Source organism: Lontra canadensis, unplaced genomic scaffold (assembly GCF_010015895.1).
Source record: "Lontra canadensis isolate GAN:19392208 unplaced genomic scaffold, GSC_riverotter_1.0 scaffold120, whole genome shotgun sequence".
Taxonomy (NCBI): domain Eukaryota; kingdom Metazoa; phylum Chordata; class Mammalia; order Carnivora; family Mustelidae; genus Lontra; species Lontra canadensis.
The window spans coordinates 3,543,832-3,570,010 of NW_022631114.1; the positions used below are offsets into that span (position 1 = coordinate 3,543,832).

Here is a 26,179-nt window from a genome sequence, read left to right on the forward strand (position 1 = left end):
CATTTTCTCTAAAGAGTCAGTTCGGTGAGGTCCCACAGCCACTCACAGCCCCCAGTTCTCACCACTGGCAGGTGATGTCCTGACTGTGGAGCATAGCAGAGGCCCTTCTCCCCACCCCCACTGCCCCGGCCCCAGCTCCCCACACCAGCCTGTGCCCCATCTTTTCCCTCTCCTCCACTCTTGCCTTCCCCGCCACTGCTGAGCACCCTGCCACTGCGCTGCTGTCCCCCCTCTCCACGATGCCCTCTTTCTTTACCAAACTCCTTCTCCCTCTCCCCGACCCAGCTCAGTTGCCACCTCCTCCATGAAACCTCTCCTGGTGTCCCCGTCTCAGTTAGTTCTTCCTTTCTCTTTATTCCCCGAGACTTTGACTCATATCTCTATCGTAGCTCTTAGTTTGTATTCTAATAACCTGGTTAAGTAATTGGCTTTCTAACTAGACTGAGTTCTTCGAGGCCAGAGAGAATGACTTGCTCATCTTTGTGTCCCCTACCCCCTCACACTGCCCCTGGCACATAGTAGGCGCTCAATACATGTTTGTTGAATTTAAAATACAGTTGTAATGCTCCCAAAAGATCAAGACGAGGCCAGGGCCAGAAGCCTAATGAGGAGTAGTCTTCATTTCAGAAGTGATAAAATTTGTCCGTTCTCATCCTTCTACCAAACCGAACACGTTTGGTGGGACTTCTTAAAGAGTAGGTGGTTGTCCCCATCATTGCCTTAGAAGAGTTTGAAAGTCAGCCCCTCTGACCCTGCTCCCCCTACAGAGAAAATCAGGAAGCAGGGAATGGGTGATTTTTTTTTTTTAAAAAGAATTAGGATTATGTGCCTATGAAATCATTAAATATTTATTGAGTGCCTACCATGTGCAAGGCATACGACATCTCTCATAGTTTTTTTGCTATGAATTATCTAATTAGGTGTGAAATACACAGACATTTTAGCCTTTCTCTTCAAAGCCATTAGAGATCACGATAACTTTTTAGCCACTGACTTAAGTAAGACACATCTTTTCCTTGGGAAATGTGTGAAATGTCTTTATAATTTTTTATTACAGTAAATAGTCAAGTCATAATGGAAAGTACACTGAATACAGTTTTAAGACTATTATCGTGAAGCAGAACGGTATATTTCATTAACAGTTTCCAGAGGTTTCCACAGTGGCCAGTTGCGCTGTGTCCCAAGAGCTCCTCCCTAGAGCACAGCACCCGTGCTCCCTTCTCCGCTGCCGGCAGGAGCTATGCCCCAGATGCCCCCAACTCAAGGCTTCTGTTTGATTTGGTTTTGCTCTTTCTTTTTGCTGTAGATCATGGGAATCCTTCTGATTCCCAGTCAGTCTGGGAGCCCTGTTGCTTTTTTTATGAACAATGTCAGGCTGGGCTTACTTTTTTGTCTCTTTTGTTGGTTCATTTTAAGGGCTGCTGGTTACGGTCACTTAAGACTATACTTCACACAGTTAGTAAGCTTTCATTCCGCAAGGCCTTTATTAATTAAAGAAATGATGTTGACACAAGGGTGATAGCGTTAGTAATCAAAGCCCTAATGAAAAAGGTAGTGAGAAGCCGTTTTCCCATTCTGGAAGGGAGAAACTTCTACGGCTCTGTTATTATTCATAGCAATGCCTTTGTTTGCTGTTGAAATTAAGTCCTCCTGCCTCATCGTTTGTCATACTCTCTACCTCTCTTTTTTTTGAAGTCCTCATATTTTTAAAAAAATCACTCTGAGACCATGTGTGCTGTATTTTTAAGTCCTTTAGTGATTTAAGTGAAACTCGACTTCAACAATTATGCCAATGAGATAATTTTCTATGTACTTTTTTCAGGAAGCTATTGAATCCTTCAAAGAAGCCTTGAAGCAGAAAGTTGATTTTATTGATGCATATAAAAGTCTGGGACAGGCCTATAGGTAAGAAAAGCAATAGTAGTCGGGGTAGGAGGGAGGGCGTACACTGGGGGGACAAGAGAGCCTCACGTCATAGTGATATTTTAAAAGACATTGCATTTCTTAACCAAAAGAGATTGTCATTCTGTATCACATAAGCACTTACAAGCCTGTTGAGACGTTCTCTGTAATACAGAAAGAACTGTGTCAGAGGATATCATAATACATATTATTACCTCTCCCCCCCTTTTATTTCTTTATTGTGAACTTTTTTTTTTATTAACATAGAATGTATTATTTGCCCCAGGGGTACAGGTCTGTGAATCGTCAGGCTTACACACTTCACATCTCTCATCATAGCACATACCCTCCCCAGTGTCCATAACCCAGCCATCCTCTCCACAATATTATTACCTCTTTAAACAACTTCTCTTCATATATATTGGTCTAGAAAATGTTAGTTCTTCAAGGGTGATCATTTTGAATAGTGGCATTATACGTTGTTGAGTCAGATGCTGCTGCTGCTTTCTAGGCAATAAGTAAGCTTAATTCCCACATCACTGTGATCGTTTGAAGATTCCTAGGTGGAAGGGATGGAAAACGATGCTGCATCATTAATAGGATAGATTATGAGATAGTTATGGCGCATCTCTATCAGGACTGAGAAGTTGTGCCTAGACTCTGGCATCCCATTCCATGCATTACCCTGACCAGTACTGACGTTCAAACATTTTTACACTCTGACCTGAAAAGGAGATTGTGTGGCGTGAAAGAAGGGGCTTGGGATTCGGGAGTCAAGCGGTGTGGTTCCAGTTCTAGCTGGCCCATGTTATACTTGGATGTCCTTAATTTCCCTGAGCTTCGGGGTTCTCCCTTGCAAGCTATTGTAAAAGTTAGAAAAGACACAGTGACAGAGATCCAGGGTCGAATCCAAGAGCTTAATCTGATGGCGGCAGCCGGAGAAGCCCTCTTACACTAACTTGAGGAAAGTGTCTTTGGATTTGTTTTGGGTTTAAGTGATGACCTTTATCCTTGCTGTCCCACAGAATTGCTGGGGACGTACACTGAAAACAGATTTGAAAGCACCCAGAGTAATTAGTAAAATGTAGAAATTTAAGCGAATGTTATATTATTTAAAAATATTCATTATTAACAGAAGATTGACACGTGGAACGTTTTGAAGGTGCTTTTTTTATTTGTAAACATGTAATACATAAAAGAAGGCTGGTGGTAATCATTTCCATTCTGACATGACCGCAACTCTAAAGTAGACTTTTGTTTTAATTTTTAAATTGTGAGATGATTTGCCAGATTTTAAGTGAAGTTAACTTCTGTGACAGAAAAAATAAAATTTAAACTTCTGAATTTGATTCAGAATGATGAACCTGTGTATGATTGTAAACTACATGGCTTTTCCCCCCACAAGGAAGAAGCATGGTTTTATCCAAATACTAAAATTTACACACAGTTTTTTAGGGATTGGAGCTCATGAATTGGGGAAAAGGTTTTGAATAGGCGCCTGTCTTTGGGAATCAGTAAATTCATCTCCCCAAAGACTTCCCAGGGTTTTGTGCTTATCCTGCGAGCTGGTAGCATTTAGCAAAAGCAAGTGGGATGTAGCTGAGCCGTAAAATGGTAAACTAGAGACGGGAACATCCGCATCAAGGTGTGGTCGGGTTCACATGTGGGACCGTAATCCTGAAGCCAACGTACTCCGTGTGTTCACTGAAATGCTCTGCACTGTGCTCATCACTGTTGCCCAATACCTAGAGAACTGGGCAATTTCGAAGCTGCCACCGAGAGCTTTCAGAAGGCCTTGCTGCTCAACCAGAACCACGTGCAGACCCTGCAGCTGCGGGGCATGATGCTCTATCACCACGGGAGCCTGCAGGAAGCCCTGAAGAACTTCAAGGTGGGCCTCCGTGAGAAGCGAAGGACCTTGAGTGGGATGAACGGGGAGGAGGGCCAGGAATCGTGTTTCCTCAGGAACAAAAAGGGAGAAAACCATTGCCACGTCCTATAGACTACTTTAGGAGCGTGTATTTGGTCTGCTTTAGCCTGGAGGGAAAACGTTTCCAACTCGAGACTGAAGGATAAAGCACTTAAAAGTCATGGGCGCCTGTACTGATGCTAATAGAGCCTTTTCTCCTTCCTCGCAGCGGTGCCTGCAGCTGGAGCCCTACAACGAGGTGTGCCAGTACATGAAAGGACTCAGCCATGTTGCCATGGGACAGTTCTATGAAGGCATAAAAGCTCAGACAAAAGTCATGCTGAATGATCCTCTCCCAGGCCAGAAGGCTAGCCCGGAGTATCTGAAAGTGAAATATCTCCGAGGTAAGACGTGAAATGGCCCAGTCATTGAATTTTAATGCTCAGAGCTGCAGAAATCATATTGCTTGTCTCTCTGAGGTTTTGTAGGAGGCAGCCGAGTCTCGAAGACACGCGGTAGCTTAAACATAGCTCTGCCTTTGGTTTGCAGCCGTACCTGGACTGGATAAGGGCCCCTGTCTTCTGTTTTTTTAAAAATATTTTTTATGACATTTTATTTGCTTGTTTATCAGAGAGTGAGGGAGAGAGAGCACGAGCAGGGGGAGGAGTAGGCAGAGGGAGAAGCAGGCTCTGTGCTGAGCAGGGAGCCTGATGTGGGACTCAATCCCAGGACCCCGGCCGGGATCATGACCTGGGTGGAAGGCGGACGCTTAACCAACTGAGCCACCCACAGGCATCCCTGGGCCCCTATCTCCTAAAGACTGGCCCAGTACTTTGTCTGCCACTGCCTACATATTTTTTCTTTTTAAAGTGAAAAAGATTTTACTCGAGTCAGAAAAAACCTATCCTGAGCTGAAAGTGACAGTCATCTGGGTATCGATGTGTCTCATCACATCTCATCTAGAGTCAGAGGAAAGTAACATTTTCTGAGGCTTTTACTGTTAAATGTAAACTTTGATCTGTCATTCCTTCACTTCACAATTCTCACATACTTTGGAGACATTCATTTGGGATGAGGAAGAAAGCCAATCTTTAAGCTGTCTTTGGTTTGTCAGAGTCTCACCTTTTCTTTGCCATACATAATGGTAATTTTTTTAGTTGTTTTGTTTCAAATGGATATTTTAACTGAAGTGCAATTAACATTCAGTGTTATGTTTGATTCAGGCACACGATATAATGATTTAGTAATTCTGTACATTCTCTGTGCTCATCACGATAATATTTTTATTATTCACACAGAGCAGAAATCTTTACTTCCCCTTCTGCTCTTTCCTTTGCCATCATTAACCGTCTCCTACCAGTACTGTCCAACTGTAAAAAATTAGTAGCCCTGGAGTTGTAAGTTTCTAGTAGCCACGTGAGAAATATAAAAGTAAACATGGAGAATTAACTTTAATAATACACTTGATTTGACTTGGTATATGCCTAGTATCAGTTCAGTGTATAATTAATATGAAAACACTATTCATTAATATCATTAGGTATTTTACATTATTTTTTGTGCCAAGTCTTTGAAACCCGATGTATATCTTATACTTACAGAACATCTTTATATTTACATCTCAATTTGGTTGTTAAATTTTCATTGGAAATTCCTAATTTGAACTCATGTTTCAAGAAATTTAAAGTTGAAAAAGTAGATTCATATGTGTGAGTTGCTCCAAACATACTGAAGTTTTCTAACAATTCACTCAAATATCAATTTTTACATTTAGATTAATTAGATTCAAATTTAAAATGTAATTTCTTGGTCATACTGGCCATGTTTTTTACTTATTTTTTCTTTTTTGAGAGAGAGTGTGTACACAAGCGTGAGCAGTGGGGGAGGGAGCAGAGGGAAAAGGAGAGAGAATCTCAAGCAAGCTTCATGCCCATCATGGAACCTGACACGGGGCTCAATCTCACCACCCTGAGATCATGACCTAAGCCAAAATCAGGAGTTGGATGCTTAACTGACTGAGCCATCCAGACACCCCACACACTGGCCATGTTTTAAATGTTCACTAGCCAGGTGGCTAAGGGGCTGCCTATGATTTCCTCTTCTTTCCTGGTTTAGTAGAACACGTGGACTGAAGGAGGGGCACTCCATATCCCAGCATTTTTCTGCACTGCTTCTCTAGAGATAAGCAGCAGCTCGTCAGCTGATGAAATCATATACATAATTGATTCACATCAGTTGACGGAGAACCAGGCTCTGTCTGACACTGAACTTGGATTCTCAGGCTCTGCAACTGGAAAGTGAGAACTTTGGTGCTCTTCATGGAAAGAGGATTAAAACTTAGCCAAAGTGGACCCAGATTGACTGGCTTATGTCCGATCTGGTACTTTGAGTTGCCCTGTATCCTATAGTAATAGGGATTTACTACAATTTGGTGTCTCCATTTAGAATTCTTGGAATTCTTGGAATTAATGGTTTGTTACAGAGTATTTGCATGGCAACCGGCAATAAAAAAGATTTCTTTGGCAATATGTGGGTGTGTCAGATCTCGTCTCCTGTCTGCAGAGTATTCTCGATATCTTCACGCACACCTCGATACTCCTCTTACGGAATATAACATTGACGTGGATCTGCCTGGAAGCTTTAAAGACCACTGGGCTAAAAATCTGCCTTTCCTCCTGGAAGACTACGAGGAACAGCCAGGACTGCAGCCCCACATAAAGTAAGTGCTTCAAATGAAAATGACCTTTTTTTGCTTTTCAGGCTGAGCTATCAGCTTGTCGTGGTAACTCTTGCTCAGCAAATGGCTTCCCGTCCATGTGTCTCGGGAATTTATCTTTGGATTTGGTATGCCTGCAGATATCTCTTTTAGTTTCCCAGGTTCATTGAAACTTACCTTTGGATATCGCCTTTCCTTCCGGCCCGATCTTCCCTGCTAATTTTATGCAACCTTCAAACTTGAAATGTAGTTATTGGCTGTTGTTGCTATGCATTACTATGACCACGTTACTTTTCAAACAAACGGTGACTCAAAACCAAAAGTTTGAAATTACAGTGATGGCCGACTACTGCTGCATGATAACTAAAGGGCTGATTATAAAACGATTAGATCTAGGATAGGAATTAATCCCTGGGAGTCGAGCAATGCCTTCAAAATTAAGAAAAATCTGCCAAGATCAATCCCCTCACTCCCTACAAAGAAAGAAAACAAGGGACAAATCCAAGCTAGAGTGATGCATGATAGGCACATTTGAAAGGAAGAAAGTGTCCTAGAGATGAGGGCATCTAACAGCCACTGCAATGGAATGCCTTGAGGCATAAGCAAGATGGGTTTTGGACCACATTCACAGGATCTCAACAAGAGCAAATGCAGATCCTGCCTGGGAAGACTATAGTGCCAGTTTGGGGGTGTAAGTATTCCCACAGATTAAGATCTTTAGTATGAGAGTCAAAAACCAAGATCACCAAAACAATATGTGAAAATCAACAGAAATTACAAATAACAGACTTAGACTCTCAAGGACTTCAGATACTGGAATTATTGAATACACTCTCTAACTCCAAATGAAATGTTTGAAGAAATTAGGAAGAAATAGGAAACAAGAGATTATTAAAAATGACTGGGCAGGTTAAAATTAAATTGGAGGCTTTGGGAATAGAACATATAATCATTGAAATAAAGAATTCAGTATATAAGCTAAACAGCAAATTAGACATAGCTGAGAGAAAATGGCAGAATTAGAAGGCAGAGCATTAGGAATTATCTCGAATGTAGCGCAGAGAATCCAAGTATTATAAAACATGAGAGAGAGAAGATGTGGAAGATATAAAAAATGTCTAGCATATATTTAGATGAAATCTTGGGAGAAGAGAATGAAGGAGAGACAATTTTTGAAGACATAATGGCTAGCAATTTCCCAGAATTAAGGAAACATAAATTTACAGAATTTTTTAAGAAAGCAAGATAAGGGGCGTCTGGGTGGCTCAGTGTGTTAAAGCCTCTGCCTTCAGCTCGAGTCATGATCCCAGGGTCCTGGGATTGAGCCCCACATTGGGCTCTCTGCTCAGCATGGAGCCTGCTTCCTCCTCTCTCTGCCTACTTGTGATCTCGGTCTATCAAATAAATAAATAAAATCTTAAAAAAATAATTCAAGAAAGTAAGATAAATGGCAAGAAATCCATATCCAGACACATCATCAGTAACAAAAGAACACATAAGGAGAAAAATTTTTTAAACAGAAAGAAAAATCTTACCACCTACTTAAGGTCAGTAATTGGACTCACTCTAAGCCTTTCAACATCAGAATGGCAGCTAGAAGATGATGGACTATCTTCAGAGTGCTGAAAGAAAAAAAGTAACTTTCAACCTAGAATTCTGTAGCTGACAAAACTATCTTTTATGAATAAAGACCAAATAAATATATATTCAGACAATAAAAAGCTGAACTAACCACCACTTGCCAATTCACTAAAAAACCTTCTAATTGTGTAATTGAAGAAAAAGGCAATTAACCTCAGGCAAGATTTGAGATACAAGAAGGAATCATGAGAAAAGAAAGATGGTATGCTTGATGAATTGGTAAGTCTAAATAAGCATTGTCTATATAAAATAATACTTTATTTGGGGGCTTTCTAAAAAGGACAAAAAATACTGGGCACAATAGCAAATAAGTTGAGGGATAGCAAGAATTAAGTTTTGTAAGGGAATATGAGTTAAATATTATGTTAAAGCTTTAAGTTCTACATAAATATTTAAAATATCTAGGGTGAGTACTAAAAGTTAGAAACTTCTATATTAGTAGAAAAGTAAAAACAAAACAAATTTAAAATCAAGCAGAAAAAAGGACTGGAAGGGAGGCATTAGAAGTAAGTGGGACAAATGAAAAGAAAAAAAATAAGAATAGGTTGAAATAATCCAGATATATCAATAATGACAATAAATATAAGGCGACTAAATGTCAAAAGGCAGACATAGTTGGATTGGAATGTTTTTAAAATCCAGTTAAATGCTTTTTACAATGCATAAGAACACAAAAATTGAAAGTAAAGGGATGGAAGAAGTTCTATGTGGGAAACACTATAAGAATCCTGATGTAGGTATTAATAGATTTTAAATTATTAAATTTAGTTTGATTTTTTTTTTTTTTAAGATTTAACTTATTTGAGAGAGAGAATGAGCAAAAGAGAGCGTGAACAGTGTAGCGGGGTGGCTAGGGAGAGGGAGAAGCAGGCTCCCTGCTGAGCAGAGAGCCCGATGCAGGACTCAATCTCAGGATCCTGGGATCAGGACCTGAACCGAAGGCAGACGCTTAACCATCTGAGCTACCCAGGTGCCCCTAGAAAAGGATTTCTTTAGACACACAAAGCTTAGACCTTAGAAAGACTAACGAATTGGGCTACATTGAACCTAAGAACTACTGTTTGATAAGAGACACCATGAACCATGAATAGCTAAGTCTGAGTTATAAAAAGCTACTTGCAACCTGGAAACTGATTATCCAAAATTAATGTCCAGAATTTATGAAAAATGTCTATAAATTAAAGGTAAAAGTCAAATAACCAGTAGAAAATTTTGTAAAACACATGAATAAGGGAAAGGATGCATGGCAGATTTGATTGATAAGTACATCTGATCCCATTTCTCACCCGTGAGAATGAACAGATATTACAAAGTCCAATAATAGTAATATTGACTGGGGGGTAGGGGCCAAGGAGGATTTTTATACATGCCAGGTGAGAGTTGAAATTGCTATAACCACGCTGGCCAGCTGTTTGTCATTATCTTGTAAAACTGAACATTGGAACATGGTACAGTCTTACACTTCTGCTATGTGAATTCGGTAGAGGAACTTGTACTTGTGCACACGTCCGACAGGAGATCTGTACCAGACTGCTGGTGGCGGTGTTTCTTCAGATGGAAAACCGAGAATCATCCCAATGTCCATGAACAGAAGAGTGGATAAAAGTGATACCAGCCCACAGTGGCGTGCTGTACAACAGTATAAGCAGACAACCCATCTGAGAGTGTGGATTAATCCTAAAATAGAAAGTTGAGCAAAAACAGCGAGTCAGTAAACTACAATGTCCTATCATTTTCCCCATAAAATTCTTGAGCAAAACTATAGAATATATTGTGTAGGGCCACATATTTGTAACCTAGTTTTTTGTTTGTTTTTTAAAGAAGGGAATCATGAACATAAAGATAAGTAAGCTCTCGCTGGGAGGCAGGATAGGATGGGGACGGTAGCATACAAGTAGATAGACAATTGGTCTAGTTCTTAAATTGGGTTAATGAGATTGTATGCTTTTGTGTGTATCAGTTATTATATAATCAGAAGCATTAAAATAGGCTGGCCAAAGAGGTTATATTTATTCTCTGCCACTCCTTTTTAGAGAATTATCTGTGTGCAGAAGAGCAATAACATGGCAGGCCTCACTGCAGTCTCTAGACGTCTGCTGGCCCCGGGGTGATGTCTGGAACTGGGGTTTTAGGAGTGTCCCACCGTTCCCGGAACTGACGAGTGGCTCGCTGTACCTAAGCTGTTTGCACAAACAACACGGTCTGTGCTAAACACCGACTTTCCTTCTGGGTGTCTGGAATATGGGAACTTGCCAGCTAGAGGCTGCTTACATGCTCAGCCCCTGATAGAAACCCTGAGCAGTCCATGTCTTGTGAGTGTCTGTGGTTGGTGGCATTTCACCCCAGGAGTCAATCCTGTGTTGTCTCCACTGGGAATGGACCCTTGGACGCTTCCACCTGGTTCCCGCCTGGTTTCTTCTGGGCTTCGCCCCATGAGCTTTTCCCGTTTGATGATTGTGCTTGTGTCCTTCTGCTGTAATAAATCCCAGCCATGAGGATGACTGTGCAGTCCTGTGAGTCTTCCTAGTGAATTACTGAACTCGACAGTGGTCTTGGGACCCCTGCACAGCCTCTAACTTAAAACTGCAAACTTTGTTATGCAGTCTTCAAGGATGTTGGCAGCTAAGCAAGTCCTACTAGGTCCATAGGCCATTTCCAAGTATACTTGGTGTAACAGAACTTGGGGCAGGGGTAGGGGATGGACATGGGGCAGACATCTGGTTGCTTGTTGATAAAGACAGTCCATGCAGTTTATGTATTCTGGGGAAGCTTTTTAAGGCAAATAATGGTCATAGGTATCTTCTGATTCTCACTCCAGTTATCGGTGTTCCAAGTGTGTGGTGATAATGGTGTGTGCACACACTCACGAAGATTCCTTTCAGTTTGTGTGTGGTTGGGTGCCCAGCACCGAAGTCAAGCTTCTGTGGTTGTAGGTTTCTTGATTAGTTTTCTGGTGGAGGAAGTGACTGCTTTCCAGGTGAAGCCTGATTGCAGGACATCTGTTGTGAAAGTCCTGACCATGTACGTGATATTTCTTCCAGAGACGTGTTACATCAGAACTTTGAGAGCTACAAGCCTGAGGTCCAAGAGCTGATCTGTGTAGCTGATCGTCTGGGATCACTGATGCAATACGAGACACCTGGTTTCCTGCCAAACAAGAGAATACACAGAGGTATTCTGAAACCGTCTGAAAATGGAAACACTTCTGACATTGCCAAACCATGTTGTGCTTTAAAAAAAGAAAAAATAATCATTTGGGCTGACTCAGAATCTCCGTTTGATCAGGACAAGACTGTGGAGATTCAGTCCCAATGAGTTCTAAAAGGAGACGGCCGCCAGCATGGCTTTCGTGCTGTTGCTGTAGTGTAGACGGAGAAGCTGGGTCTCAGATCGGACAGTCCATCCATGGGCGCCGTCTGCTTAGTGTGGGAGCAAGGGAGAATTTAAACCTCCGGTTGCATCCGTAGGAAGCAGAGCTGGGAGGAGACAACTTTGGGGGTGCCCCTAGTTTCCCTTGATAGATTCTAGTTCTATTAGGACCATCAGGGCTGTATCTCCGGGCTTGTTAAATTGCCAATACTCGTGATTCTTTCTTTCTACGATGACCCTGGAGTTAATCCCCGAGACTCTCTAAAGTGGGTGAAAATCAGTTCCTCTGACGTGTACCTTCACACGCTTGTTTTCTCAACATTTCCTTCTTTTAGCCATGGGTTTGGCAGCGTTGGAGGTCATGCAAGCTGTCCAGCGTACGTGGACCAACTCGAAAGTTCGCATGAATGGGAAGACACGGCTGATGCAGTGGAGAGACATGTTTGACATCGCCGTGAAGTGGAGACGGTGACTAATCTTTAAATGAAAATACACTCAAAGTGTTATCCTTGGGAAGGGGTAGAAGCCTCCTCCAGTTAACGGGTGTTTCTGAGTAGTGTAGTCGATGTACGGTATTACATGAGTTTCCGTGTATGGCGCAGAGATCCGATGAGTCTGTATGCTACACCGGGTCACATGAGGGTCGCCACCATCTGCCCCCACACAACACTGTTACAGGATCACTGACGGGTCCTCCTGCTGCGCCTCTCATCCCCGTGGCTTGTTTCCGTAAGTGGGAGCCTGTACCTCCCACTTAGCTAAGAGGTTTGGAATCCTGTTTTGTTTACTAACAGTAGGCCTCGTAAGTTTCATTTTCCTCTCTCAACTTTGTCCGAAATTGCTGGCATCCTTATTCTTTGAAATATACTCAGCTACCGTTTATGAACTATAGGGACTGAGTGCTGTCGGGTTTCCAAGCATATTTTTAAGTGAAGTGTTTTAGAAAAAGCCGTCTCTTGGAGAGAGCGTATCGGGGTGTGTCGTCCCTTCAGTGTCCCAGTCCCTCCATAGTTGAAGTGTGTGCCTGCCTCACCAGCTACAGTGTAGTGGGGGAAACCACTGATACTCGTTTATATGAGAAAAATACTGCCTTCTGGTAAACCTGGACTGACCTCCTCCTTGGTCCACTTAGAACTCCTGTTTGGAATCTGCGGGTCGGTGCTGCGTACTTTGAGAAAAGCCGAGCAGCTGTTTCCTCCCCGCTTTGCAAAGACCTCTCCTGTTCTACTGTGAATGCTTTTGAGCATTTGTACGTTTTATAAGGTCTTCATCCTTAACAAGCTCTGTTTTATAGGATTGCTGACCCAGACCAGCCCGTGCTGTGGTTGGACCAGATGCCAGCGCGGAGTCTTAGCAGAGGTTTTAACAACCACATCAATTTAATCAGGTACGAACCTTCCGTGCATCTTTCCTGTTTTCACAGGACTTTATTCTCAAGAGGTCATGGAGACCATGAGCGACCCTTGCTCTTTCCCTTGTGACTTTTTGACAGGGGGACACACAGATTAGCTCTGCACCTGCAGGGTCCCGCCTGCATTCATTTCAGCTAATCCAACTGCAGGGGAAAATGCAGAACATCCCACGCTCCTTCCTCTGGCTCTTCTCTTTGATGCACAGCTCTGTTGAAGGGAAGACGGCCTGATTTTTGCTTGGGATATTCTTCTCATAGGGTCCTAAAACATGACAGCAAGTAATTAGATGGAGAACATGACATTTCCCATGATATCCTGGTGATGTTGCGTGGCTTGAAGAATTCTCAAACAAGAATTGTGGTGGGGGAAGGGCTCCCCTGTCCCATCACCAAAACCCCAGCAAGCAGAGGGGTTGGCTCAGTAACATTCTGGTATCTAAGCCTTCCTGGAAGGGCGAGCCACGTTAACGGGAGAGCCCCTGTCTTGTCCAGAGGCTCTGCAAATTCAGGACACGGGTACTTAGCCACCTTCATGTGCTTAGCTGCCCTCAAAGGTGACAGACAGATATTAAAGATCATCAGCTTCAAGGGGAGCCATGAATTTAATATCAGATAAAATTCGCAAATGTGGTCATCATGTCACATCTAAAATGCTTCTACCTCCTTCCAGAAGCCTGATCAACTAAATGTCATTCAGTACAACTCTGACGTTAAGTTTAATGGAAATGTCATTTGTACTTTTTTTTTTTATTTCCTAGAAAAATAATTTCTTTTCCTCTTGTGGCTGGTGTGTTGCTGTTTCTTATGGAATAATTTGTGACATGTGGAGATAGGCCACTGTCTGTAGGTTGTGCTGCATGCTAATGACGTAGCTTAGTGAGGATGGACTGATGAACTACGACATGTGTGTTAAGAGTGATGGTGCTCATGTGTACAGGACACAGGGGACACAGAAGAGGGGTGTCTAGTCCAGCCTTTAGGTGATGCTTGAGCTGTTTGGGAGGATGGATGGGAAGCAGAAAAGTGGGTGAGGCATGGCCACACAAGTGAGTCAGGCATGGTCAGGAGAGGGTGACTCCTTCCTTAGGACTGGTGACTAGCATTAGGAATTGAGGCTTAAAAGGCAGAGACCAAAATATAAAAACTTTTTTTCTAAATATAAATAACTTGATAGCCACTTAATGTTTCCCCCACCTCCGCCAAAAATGATGAACTGTTCAGAGATTGTAAGCAGAGAAGTGGCAGAGCAGATTGGCACATTCAGACGGTCACTTGGGCTGTAGGTGCCAAGATAGGGGAGAGAAGACGGTGACCCAGGAAGGAAGGGAGGTGGTTGGAAAGTTGTGTAATAAATCAGGTGAGTGAGTACCAGGTCCGGATAGCTATGTGGAGGTGAGTGGGAGGGGACGAGGTGGATATCGAGAACGTAGACTCAGGAGTACAGGTGGCAGGTTGGAAATCGGGGAGAGCGTGGGGATCCATGGGAGGCAGCCCCCTCTCTGGCTCAGGTGCGTGGTCCTTCCAGTAGGCCAGGTGACACTAGGACAAAAAGTAGGTGGCCATGTTGTGGGGCTGGGGGTGGGGGCAGTGCAGGGTACAAGAGTGACTTCCTGCTCACAATTATGAACTTGATGTTTGAGACGCCTATAGGGAATGCATAAGGGAGCAGCTGGGTGGGTTCCGTTAGACACATGTATGCCAGAGGGACGTGTGCATCAGCATGTGGGCTTTACAGGAAGTTCTGGGAGTTTTAGAACTAGAAGATGGGGATAGAAATGTGAGCAAAATGATATTTAGAGCGGGCAGAGGAGATGAAGGCCACGTGTGAGCTGGACTGCAAGGAGTGGGAACAGGTAATGCTACGGGGAGAACCAGGGGAGAGGAGAAAAAGGAAAGGGCTTCCGAACAGGAAATTGGCATGCAAGTACTTGGGGATTTTATTTCTCATTTTGGCATCTGCGGGACTGAGTTTGGTGCCTTTCCTACCAGAAGAATCTGCAGGAGCTCACAGGCAGTCTTGCTAAGACAGTTCTTTGCTGTTTCTGTTCATGGGCTGCAAACAAGCACAGTTCCCAGAATTTTTTGCTGCATTATTGTCTTGGCCGTCTTAACTGTTTTCTTGATTTAACCTGGCAATCAGGTGTTGTTTCAGATATGTCCCTTTGTAAAAAGAGCCTTTTTTTTTCTCCCTTACAGGGGTCAGGTGATTAACATGAGATACCTGGAGTATTTTGAGAAGATTCTTCATTTCATTAAAGATAGGATTCTTGTTTACCATGGGTAACCCTTCGGTTTTCTTTCCCATGCTAATTGCTAGCTGTGGTCTATTTTGCATTAGTTATATTTGTGAAACTTGGAAACTAAGCCTACTGACAGACTAAACAAAGTGTATCAGCTGTTTGCACGGTGTTCGAAACCAGAATCTCTCCGTAATGACCTAGCATCCTTCTTTGAACAGCTTCACAAAATCCACAGGGTGTTTCTAATCTTACAGTATTGTGACTTTTCTCATCTCTTTCCTCCAAAGAGCAGGACATTTCTTTGAGTTTCTTTTTTAGGGACTTCAGCCATCACATTCATTCTCCCTCCCATAAAAGGCCATATGGCAGAGATACAATACTGAACAAAACACTGGGGAGAAAGAATTCTGAATGGAAAGTTCTTACCCAGTACATGTAAAATTGGTATGAAAACCTAGCAGGATACTTACATTTGAGCGACTTCAGCAAGGAAAAAAAAAATTCACTTCTAATTTCAGAGGTGGCACAGGAGAATCAAGGTTTCATGGCCAAACCAAGATCCATACATGTTACACAAACACTGGCTGAGAGTCTGTTCTGCCTTTCCCTGTTTCACTTTCTGGAAGGGCTGCTATTTTCTTAACTATCATCTGCAGCCCCAAATTCATGAGGATTAAATCACCCCATTATTTAGAAACTTCTGTTCTGGCCCAACGTTTTGAATATTGAGCTACTCACAGTTGAGGATGATTTATTTAAATTAAAGGTAATAGCAATTAATGTGATTATTACATTTCTGTATTAATTTTAGTTGCCATCTCCCTCTCTCTCTGTCTCTCGCTCTTTCTCTTTTTAAGAGCTAATAATCCTAAAGGATTGCTGGAAGTTAGAGAAGCTTTGGAAAAAGTACACAAAGTAGAAGACCTCCTTCCGATTATGAAGGTAAGTTTATTATCAAAATCCCAGGAGGTGTTTTTAGAAAAAAAACAAACTAGAGCACTTTTTAAAAAGAATTCATAACTTTAAATGCATGTTTATTAATATTCTGCGATAAGCATTTTAAAATTTATAAAGCATTCTACCTGAAAACACTAATGGAAACACACTCTGAATAAGAACCAAAATAAGACACAGGCATCAGTCTCAAACTATGAAGCAAATCTGTGAGGAAACAGTTGATACAGGGAACAGAAGGAAACTTAAAATTCTCTGCCGTTGAATTCTGCTCCTGGCTGGCCACTGTGGAGTACCTGGTACTTGACTGCCTTTCCATACCACAGCAATTCTAAAACAGGACAAAATACAAGGCAACTATTTTCAGGCACCGGCAATTATAAGACTGTGCTTTTTGAGAAGAGGGAAACCTGAGGTGAGCATCATGTTCACCCCAGCTTTCTACCTGGGATTATTTACTGAACCACTGTGTGTGTGTGGAGCGTAAGCAGAGTCTGGAGGCCTTACTGAGCTAAGGAGGCAGAGATTGGAGCTGGGATCTGCTCAAGAGTCTGGAGTTTACAGGGCAGAGTCCAGAAGAGGAGGGAGCTGCTCAAGGTGAGGATTTCCGGGAGGTCAGTGTGAGAGTCCTTGCCATCCTGGGCTGAGAGCTCAACTGTGGGCGCACAGTGAGGCTGAGAGGCTCTGCAGAGAGTGGCCGCTGTGGGGCGTGAGAGCTGGACAGAGATATTGGTGGTTCGACACCGCTGACAGACATTGGAGTTGTGGCCTTGCCAGGATGGAGGGCTGTGAGCACCTCGGCTGTCTCATTACAACCCCAGAAAGGACACACTGTAGGTGTAAGACCCCCTAGAATGAGGTTTACATCCTACGACAAAGGACAGTTTCTAAATAGATCATCCTCAAAGAGAAAAAAAAAGTCTGAAAGGATTAAATGGATCTGCTAGTGATTTGACTGCTTCCCCAAACAAAACTCACACCCTTTAGAGGAGGAAACACAATCTAGACTTAATTATTAGACAAATGAAGCAGCAGGACAACGTGACCCATAACCAAGAAGAAAACCATTTGACAGGAACAGACCCCCAGATGATCCAGAAGTGGGAATTCGTTCTTTCAAAGTCTTCGCTTCATAAATGTATTCGAGGACTTAAAGGAAAACATGAACACAATGCTGAAGAATCGCAGCGAGGAAACAGAAACTATGAGAAGACCGAAAGAAAAGTGGAGGACCCAAAAGATTCAGATGGGTGACCAGCTCACAAGACGTGTTGTCTGTAATCCAGCACTCGGTTCACTTAGCAGGACACTGGACAGAGAACGAGGCTTTGTGGCATCCTCCGTCTCATCGTGAAGCCCAGCAGGGACCCAGACGTGGGTCCTGTCCCTTTCTCTACAGGGTGAGTGAAGTCAAGGTTGGTGCCCACCCTCACGGAGAAGCCACTGCTTGGTTTTTGCATATGGCCTAAGGTTGGTGTGCGGGTTCTCCACTTCCTTGTTCTGAGGCCGTCTTCCCGATCAGAAGGTTTTACAAGGGCCCCCATCGTTTCTCAGGGGAGGCCAGTGATGGAACACTATTCAGTAACAAAACAGAGAAAGCGCACTGCTACACCCACGGCAGCTGGGCTTAACCTCAGAAAAAACATGATTTTGAGCAAAGGAGGCCACATACAGAAGAGTCTGATTCCATTTCTAAGAAGTTTGATCTGCAGGGAGAGTTATCAGAACAATGGAGGCTTAGGAGAAGTGGGATTGACCTTAATGTGGTAGGAGGAAACTTTCCAGAATGATGGCAGTACACTGTATCTTGATGGAATAGTGGGTACATGGGCAAATGGGTGTATACAGTTGTCAGAATGCATCAGATTATACATGTGAAGTTCATTGGTTATAAATTTTACTTCAATAGAAAGTACATAAATTAATTTCCTGAGAGATTTGAGCCAGCATAATATGATAGATAGATAGGAGCAATAGAAAAAAATAGAATTCTCATAAATCAAAAAGTAACCTCAGTTAGGCTAGTACATTAAAGACAGCTGAATATCAAATATATATGGGCTAGAAGATCAAACCAATAAAGTCTCCCAGAATATAGTATGTAAAAGACAAAGAAATACAAACTATGAGAGACGATGAACAGAAGATGAAGAATGGACCTATCTGATAGAAATTCTGGAAGGAGAGAAGAAAGATAAAGAAGGAGAGCGATTAGTCAACAAAACAAAAGAAGGAAAACTTGAGAGATGAAAAGATCAGTTGAGGGCCCCCTGGGTATTCAACATGATGTTCAACATTGACTTCTAGACATATTCTGATAAAATTTGGGGACTTCAAGGTGAAAGAGAGTTCCTCAAAAAAATTAGAGACTTATCATATGATCCAACAACTCCACCTCTAGGTGTATGCTCAAAAGAATCGAAAGAAGCAACTTGAACAATACTTGTACACCTGTGTTCACGGCAGCATTGTTCACGTTAGCCAAGGGGTGGAGGCAGCTCAGGTGTCCACCGATAGATGAATGGATGAGTCATATGTGGTCTAGCCATACAATGGAATATTATTCAGCCTTGAGAAGGAAGGAAATTGTAACCATGGCTAAAACATGGATGAAGCCCAAGGACATAATGCTATGTAAAAGTAGCCAGTCACAAAAGGATGAATGCCCTATGATTCTAGTCATGTGAGGTGTTGAGAGGAGTCAGATTCATAGAGATAGAAGGAAGAATGGTGGCTGCCAGGGGCTGGGAGAGGGAGAATGGGGAGTCAGTGTTTAATGGGGACAGAGTTTGTATTTGGGAAGTTCTGTGGATGGATGGTTGCAAACGGTGGGAATGTACTTAATGCTATCAAACTCTACATTCACAAATGGTTAAAGTGGCAGATTTATGTGATGTATATTTTATCACACACACAAAAAGAACATCTTCAAACTTCCAAAAAAAACCAAATACCAAGGAAGGAGAATTCCACAGATGCCCAACTTCCCTCCAGCAATAGCGGATTCTAGAAGACAACTAAGGGAAATTTATTTGCACGCACTTTTCCAGTGTTCAGGTGTGAAGGTCAAATGAAAACTGTTTCAGTCATTTAGGAATTTCATCAAGCCTAGATTTTCTTTGTCAAAATGACTGAAGGACCTGTGTACTCTCACAAGAGAAGCCCAAGAAAGAAGAAAACATGAGAGACAAATCATGGTGAACAAATAAGCCACTGGCATGAATTGTTAATGCCTGATGTTAAAAAATACATGTCTGAAATTAAAGTACCGGCTAATGTCAACCTTAGAGTCCAAAGAAAGCAGAGAGGAAGTAAAACTCTTACTAAGGAATTTGGTTTTTTTCAGTGAGAATATAATCACTGGCTGACCCATGATATTGACAGGAAAATACAGGTTTAAATATCTATATTAAAAATTTAAAGGCAACACTGAAAGGACAGCAGTGGGATGTATAATCCTCTGCACGCCTAGAAGGGGGGCGCCTGGGTGGCTCAGTGGGTTAAAGCCTCTGCCTTTGGCTCAGGTCATGATCTCAGGGTCCTGGAGTGGAGCCCCACATCAGTCTCTGCTCAGTGGGGAGCCTGTTCCCTCTTTCTCTGCCTGCCTCTCTGCCTACTTGTGATCTCTCTCTGTATCAAATAAATAAATAAAATCTTTGAAAAAAAATGAATGCCTAGAAGGTAGGGAAACGGCATAAAGACAACAAAGTCAGTTTCGCTCAGAGCTTAAGAAAAGAGAAGGGGAAAAAAGGAGGGTGGGTAGGAAATGGTGTAATGGCAATGAGAAGTCAGCATGGCATTATGATCAATCCCCAGGGGAGAGATGGAGGATCTCAGACTGGTGTTTTAAAGCCCAGCTACGTGCGATTTACAGCAGACACGCTTAACAAGAGAACGTTTAAAAAAGTAGAAGGGAGAAAGGTACACCAGGCAAATGCTAGCGGAAGGAAGCAGGGTGTGGCAATGTTTATATCAGAAACAGTGTAATTCAAGATGGAGACCTCAAGGTACAGAAGTTTTGTTGTTTAAAAATCTAATCCTTTAAGAAGTTATAATTTTAGGAACCTCTTCTCTGCCTGGGAGTAGAACTATTCAAACATTTGCCATCAGCAGGGGGATTTTCTTTTTTCCAACTCGTGCTTTGAACTTTAATGTAAAAGTTGAATCAGTGTTCTTGTAGATCTGGTAGAGAGGTTTGATTACATCAAATGACATTTAAGACACAGGTAGGAACAGAGCTTGTCCATTTCTGAGGAATAACCGGGAAGCATCACATCGTGAACAAAGCAGCGAGCTAGGATTCTGCACGTCAGGGCCCCCTCTGCCACACTGGGCTTGGCTGACAGTGGAAACTCTGTCTAGATCCCAGACTCCTGTCTGCCAGGAGCAATGATTCTGGCCGGACCTCCCCTCAGGGGGCTATAGCGAGTGTCTGATGAACTAAGGTGGCGGTTCTCAACCTTCTCAGAGCCACTCTGGTATTGACTCAGTAACTATGTTCCATGACTCCTTTCCTGCACTCAGATGAAACTCACAGAGAATATATCACACCTTCTCAAAAAATTCTTCCAAACGTCACCATCTCGCCATGAAGGAGGTCTGGCAGGTAGATCACCTGTAATAGACCAGCGTGTGTGTCGTTCAGGATGTCAGCATTCAGGCTGGTCTTCACGAGAAGCTGTAAGGAAGGAACTGGTCATTTACACTCGTTTACGTTTGAACCTGACAGCGGCAGACGCGGCCCTGTATATGTATGTCACTTGCTGACTTAAGAATCATGAGCTATAGTGTTGGTGGCCCCGGGGTTTTCTGAAACAGTAACCTTCCCAACAATGCCTGACACCCTCCTTCCTCAGTTGGACGTTCTATTTAATATTCATAGAAAATTCAAGGCATATTAAAACTATGTAGTTCCAAGCCCCATGTTGGGGTAGAGATTACTTAAATAAATAGAAAACTTAAAAAAAAAAAACATGTAAAATATTTAGTGTCTAAGTGTGAAATGGAGTTTGGTTCCAGGTGCTGGTGATTATTAAGTTATAAACAGGTTGTTCATGGACACGAAAGCCCAGCAGGGCATTCACAGTCAGTCGTGTGTCACATGTGAGTGTCTAGTGTTCTCGGCCCCACCTGCTAAGTTCCAGTGGTAGCCTTCTGCGCCACCCTGTCCCCATAGCCACCAAGCTCTCCCATAATTTCCCCAGATGCCCCCCAGAGGGCAGGACCGCTCCACGGAGGGCCACTGGGACAAACCTCCAGAAAGAAAACTAGCATGTGTCTCAGTTTTTAATGTCCTTCTTTCTTGATGGTATTTTAAACATTACATTTATTCTATTAGGTAAAGTCAGCAGAGGCCAAGTCAGCTGAGGGGGATTTTGACCTCTTTTTGTGTCTTCGTTTAAAAAGAAAAGCCTAGTGGGCTTCCAGCCTGCGGTGGCTCATTTCAGCGCGAGGCCAAGCATCGCCCCCCTGGGGCCAGCCTCCCAGTGCAAGGTCACTGTGTGTCCAGCCATGGTGTGCAGGTGACCATTTCCGGGCTGCACCGGATACCTGGCTTTCACCGGGAGTGTGGGCATGCTCATATTTTTAAAGGCACACACAGAAGTATATAAAGACCTTTCATTCTAAAGCGTTCGGTGCAGTATGATGTGATGACAGCTCCCACTGAATGTTCTGTCGGTGAAAAACCACATTAAAATACAACTGACCCTTGAACAACATGGGTTTGCACTGCATGGGTCCGCTTATATGTGGGTTCTTTTCAATAAATACAGTACAGTCCTGTAGGTGCATCTTCCTCATGATTTCTTAGTAACCTTTTCTTCTCTCTGGCTTTAAGTATACCGTATAGGATACTTACAACAGACAAAATAAATATTAACCTTTTATGTTATCAGTAAGGCCTCTAGTCAGCAATAGACTATTAGCAGTTAAGTTTTGAGGGAGTCAGAAGCTATGCATGGGTTTTTTTACTGCAGTGGGGTTCAGCTACCCCTCAAGTGGGTCAAGGTCAACCATATACCTCAGCTCCCCTTGAGTCAGCTTACGGGCAAATAATGTGGCTGAAGGTCATGAAAGCCTGGGTTCATGTTTCCACGCTGTCACTCCCCGCTCGGTTCAGACAGGACCTGCCCTACTCCTCTGTAACATGGAGACCACGTCCTGTCTTACTGGTATGTTGTGAGCATCAGATGAGAATTGGCATAGAGGGTCCACACGTGTTCCTCTAGAAACCCCTTGTCCGTGGAAGATGTTGCTGTGCCAGCTCCTGGCGCTGGCTCTGGTCACCTGTGCCTCATGTCCATTGGTCCTTGGTCCTTTGGACTGTTCATGACACCCTCTGGGTCTTACTGGTTGTAGACAGCCTTTCCCCCAGTAGTGGCTTACGTGAAGCACAGCCTCCTCTTATTTTATCCTTGGTTCTCTTATTCAAGTCTATCGGTCCTTAAAAAATAGTCGGCAACATTGAACAATGTGGGAGGATTTTTTTCTGGAGTAATGACAAAATCTATTTACTGGCATCTTGGCTTTGTCAAAAATATCTTTATTTACTTATTTTTAAAATATGTTTATTTATTTGCCAGAGAAAACACAAAAGCACAAACTAGGGGAGCAGCAGGCAGAGGCAGAGGGAGAAGCAGGCTCCCCACTGAGCAAGGAGCCGGGCGGGGACTTGACCCCAGGACCCTGGGATCATGAACTGAGTGAAACAGATGCTTAACCGACCGAGCCACCCAGGCGCCCCTGTCAAAAGTATTTTAAACAAAAAGCTGGCATCCGGAACTGCCTTCATACTTGTCACCCCTGAAGGGCATTCTTGGCTCCCTGTAATTCCTTTAATGTACGTTTCTGTGGTCTGCAGAGTTGGAGTGAGTGTGTGTGTGTGTGTGTGTGTGTGTGTGTGAAATTCTCCAGTTGACAAAAGTCTGAGTACGTCTCAGAACAAATGAGACTGCCTTGAAGGAACCACGAACGTGAGCACAAGGTCTTGGAGTTATGGGATCTGGGGTGCAACCATTCTGCTAAGAATCCAAGTTGCCGATAAAGACCATGAGGAAAACCCGAAGGGCACTCTCAGAAGGGCTGGCACCCCGCTGCCTGAGGGAGCGCGTGGCTGAGGCTCAGTGCCGGCCTCTGGTGGGGGCCTGGAGTTCGTGTGGGGCCCTGGGGACGGGCAGAGGCGTCCCCGCTCACTGGACGGGTGTGCGTGCTTGTGGCCTCCGGAAGCAGGAACTTCTGTGACGCTTCTCCAAGACGTGGAAGGCGGAGTCACTGCTACAGAAGACCTCCTGGGGGTTTACAGTGAATTTCACGCTAGTAATGTGATTTTTTTTCCCTGAAAGCAGTTTAATACTAAAACGAAGGATGGGTTCACAGTGAACACGAAAGTTCCCAGCCTCAAAGAGCAAGGGAAGGAATATGATGGGTTCACAATCACCATTACAGGAGACAAGTATGTATGCTTCCTAAGTGTGAGTATGAGGGCGGGCTGGCGTCGGTACTGCCCTGGGAGGTGGGACACACCGGCTTCTGCTTTATCCTGAAACGAAAATTACCAAGGTCCAGCGTGTAGCTGTAAACTACTTTGTTAACGTGACTTGTAGGCTACTCTGCCAGCAGATACATTTTCTGACCTCGCTGGATCGAACGGCTTTCTAGATACCGGGTATAATATCGAATATGGAAAGCATTCTTCCGGGTTCTTCACGTTCCTTGTGGGCAACACTTTTAGTAATAAAATGAAAAGAGATGAGGGGTTGGCAGACTGCAGGCCATTGTAAGAGTTTTTAAATACAGGTTTTAATATATTTTGAGAGCGGTGCAGTCTTACTACAGAAAATTTAGAATACACAGATAAGCAGAGATAGAAAATAAAATCACTGAGTTGTTTTCTTTAAAAACAGATTATAGGGGCACCTGGGTGGCTCAGTGGGTTAAGCCTCTGCCTTCGGCTCAGGTCATGATCTCAGGGTCCTGGGATCGAGCCCCGCATCGGGCTCTCTGCTCAGTGGAGAGCCTGCTTCCTCCTCTCTCTCTCTCTCTCTGCCTGCCTCTCTGCCTACATGTGATCTCTGTCTGTCAAATAAATAAATCTAAAAAAATAAAAATAAAAACATATGCCACATATTGTTTTATAACCTATTTCTTTTGTGTCTTACAGTTACTTTATCATGAACATTTTCCTTTATTTTTGTAAGCATTTGTAATGCTTGCGTAGTATTCCATTTTGTGGGTCTTGCAGAGTTTCTCCTATACATTTTTTGATATTGACCATTTTAGTCTTTCTCATTTTTCACTTTATAAATAGCCCCGCAGCGACTCTTCATTAAACGGTCTGATTTGTCTCTGAAGCCCAAGCTTCATCCAGGAGCCTCCACATCCCTTGAATCCGGGGTGGCATGCTCGCTCCTCCCCCACAGCAGGCATCCCTCAGTTTGGTCCTCCTGCAAGGTGCCCGCACTGGGACCTCCACCTTGATTTCTGCTGGCTCCATCGTAGGGCTGTGACTTGCCTCTGCCTCCGGGGCTACATTTTTTCTTATGTGCTTTTACGCTCAAACCACAGGAGCCTCAGTGTCAAGTTCTCTGTCAGAACCTACCCAGGCCTCCATGAGTAAGCACCAGCTTAGTAACTTCCAGGTTTTGTGACTTTTCCCAACAGCTACTACCCTCTCCACCCCGGAAGGAATTCCAGGGCTTGCTAGTAATGTAAAAATGACTCCCCTGCCTTTCCGCCCACTTGTGAGATACAGATCTTGCCAGATGGTATCTCCAGGCAGAAAGGAATGGTGGTATGAAAGAGTACGTCAGGTTCCTTCCCTGTGAAATGTGGGTTCTCTCCCTGTTGTCTCACCGTATTTGTTACCTCCTGCCCTGGGTCCTCTCAAGTAGGCTCTGGTGCCTCTGTCCCCGATCTCCTGGTGGCTTTCAGTGCTTTGTCAGTGTCCCTGAGGCCCCATTCCACTGGCTGTTAAACCACTCCCCACTCCACACCCTCCCCATGCCCGTGGATACCAGGACCAGCTCCCTTGCTGGGCACTCAAGGCCTTTCATAATGTGGCCCTTGCAACATTTCCTGCTTGCCTATGCTGTTTTCCTGCCAGAACTTGACCTTCTAACTCGGCAGGACTGCTTGTTCCCTGAGGTCACCTCCCACCTCCTGTTTCTGAGCCTCTCTTCCTCCATCCTGATTCTCACATTCAGGCCCCTTTCCCCTTCCCCTGTGAAGCATTTCCTGTTGTCTTCCATATCTTCCAAACTGGACCTGATCTGCCGCTTTTGAACCCTGACGTGCTGTGTGATCGCCCTGCGCGTGGTCTTAAAATAATTCATGGCCTCAGGTCTCCCTCCTTCCTCGGTAAATGTAGCAGCTCTGCCACCTTCCTCTTTATACGATCTAAGAGCCATTTATTTATATAGTAATGCCTGTTGCATCAAATTTGTCTCCTCTGTAGAGCCTGGAGTGGAGCTAAGCGTGCAGCAGAGGTTTAAAAAAACACAGTAGAGTCCCTGAATTTCTTCTCCACACAGTTCTGGCTCTGATCTTCAATTATAACAGGGTGGCTGTCTGAGAAAGTCTTTACTATGTATTCAATCTTGACCATGTGTAGTTATTTCCTTCTGTAGTAGCTTAAGCTCCTGTAGTACGTACGTATGTTTAGACCGAACAAAATACCGTATTTTATGGAATACGTGCCTACGTACGGAACACACCTCAATGTGTGTGGTTAGAAAGGTGGGACACGTTCTCAGCTATGTTTTGTGCCACATCAGCCTACCAGTTCCTTCCTTTTTACTCCCCGTGTTTGGCTTGTTGAATTGTATAATACGTGCCTTTGACACACGTTGTTGTATTTTTAGGGTTGGCAACATACTGTTTTCCGTGGAAACGCAAACCACAGAAGAAAGAACACAATTCTATCATGCTGAGATAGATGCACTTTATAAAGACCTCACAGCAAAAGGAAAAGTACTGATTCTTTCATCAGAATTTGGGGTAGGTTTTTGTTTTTTTCCATTTTATCCTTCCTTCCTAGG

The 26,179-nt window shown here is 43.5% G+C and overlaps 1 protein-coding gene across 6 annotated transcripts in view; it reads left to right on the top strand.

Annotated features, from left to right (window-relative positions):
* TTC13 (tetratricopeptide repeat domain 13) overlaps window positions 1-26,179 on the top strand; it is a 75,050-nt gene that overhangs the window by 43,216 nt on the left and 5,655 nt on the right. For 4 of the 6 annotated variants that reach the window (XM_032841147.1, XM_032841149.1, XM_032841153.1 and 1 more), the window contains 11 exons: window positions 1,823-1,905; window positions 3,652-3,793; window positions 4,041-4,215; window positions 6,374-6,530; window positions 11,210-11,340; window positions 11,873-12,005; window positions 12,832-12,924; window positions 15,145-15,228; window positions 16,046-16,130; window positions 23,486-23,595; window positions 26,003-26,138. In XM_032841147.1, coding sequence (XP_032697038.1) covers window positions 1,823-1,905; window positions 3,652-3,793; window positions 4,041-4,215; window positions 6,374-6,530; window positions 11,210-11,340; window positions 11,873-12,005; window positions 12,832-12,924; window positions 15,145-15,228; window positions 16,046-16,130; window positions 23,486-23,595; window positions 26,003-26,138 — 1,329 coding nt within the window. The remainder of the gene's footprint in view (window positions 1-1,822; window positions 1,906-3,651; window positions 3,794-4,040; window positions 4,216-6,373; window positions 6,531-11,209; window positions 11,341-11,872; window positions 12,006-12,831; window positions 12,925-15,144; window positions 15,229-16,045; window positions 16,131-23,485; window positions 23,596-26,002; window positions 26,139-26,179) is intronic. The other 2 variants (XM_032841148.1, XM_032841151.1) reach the window with 1 other exon arrangement.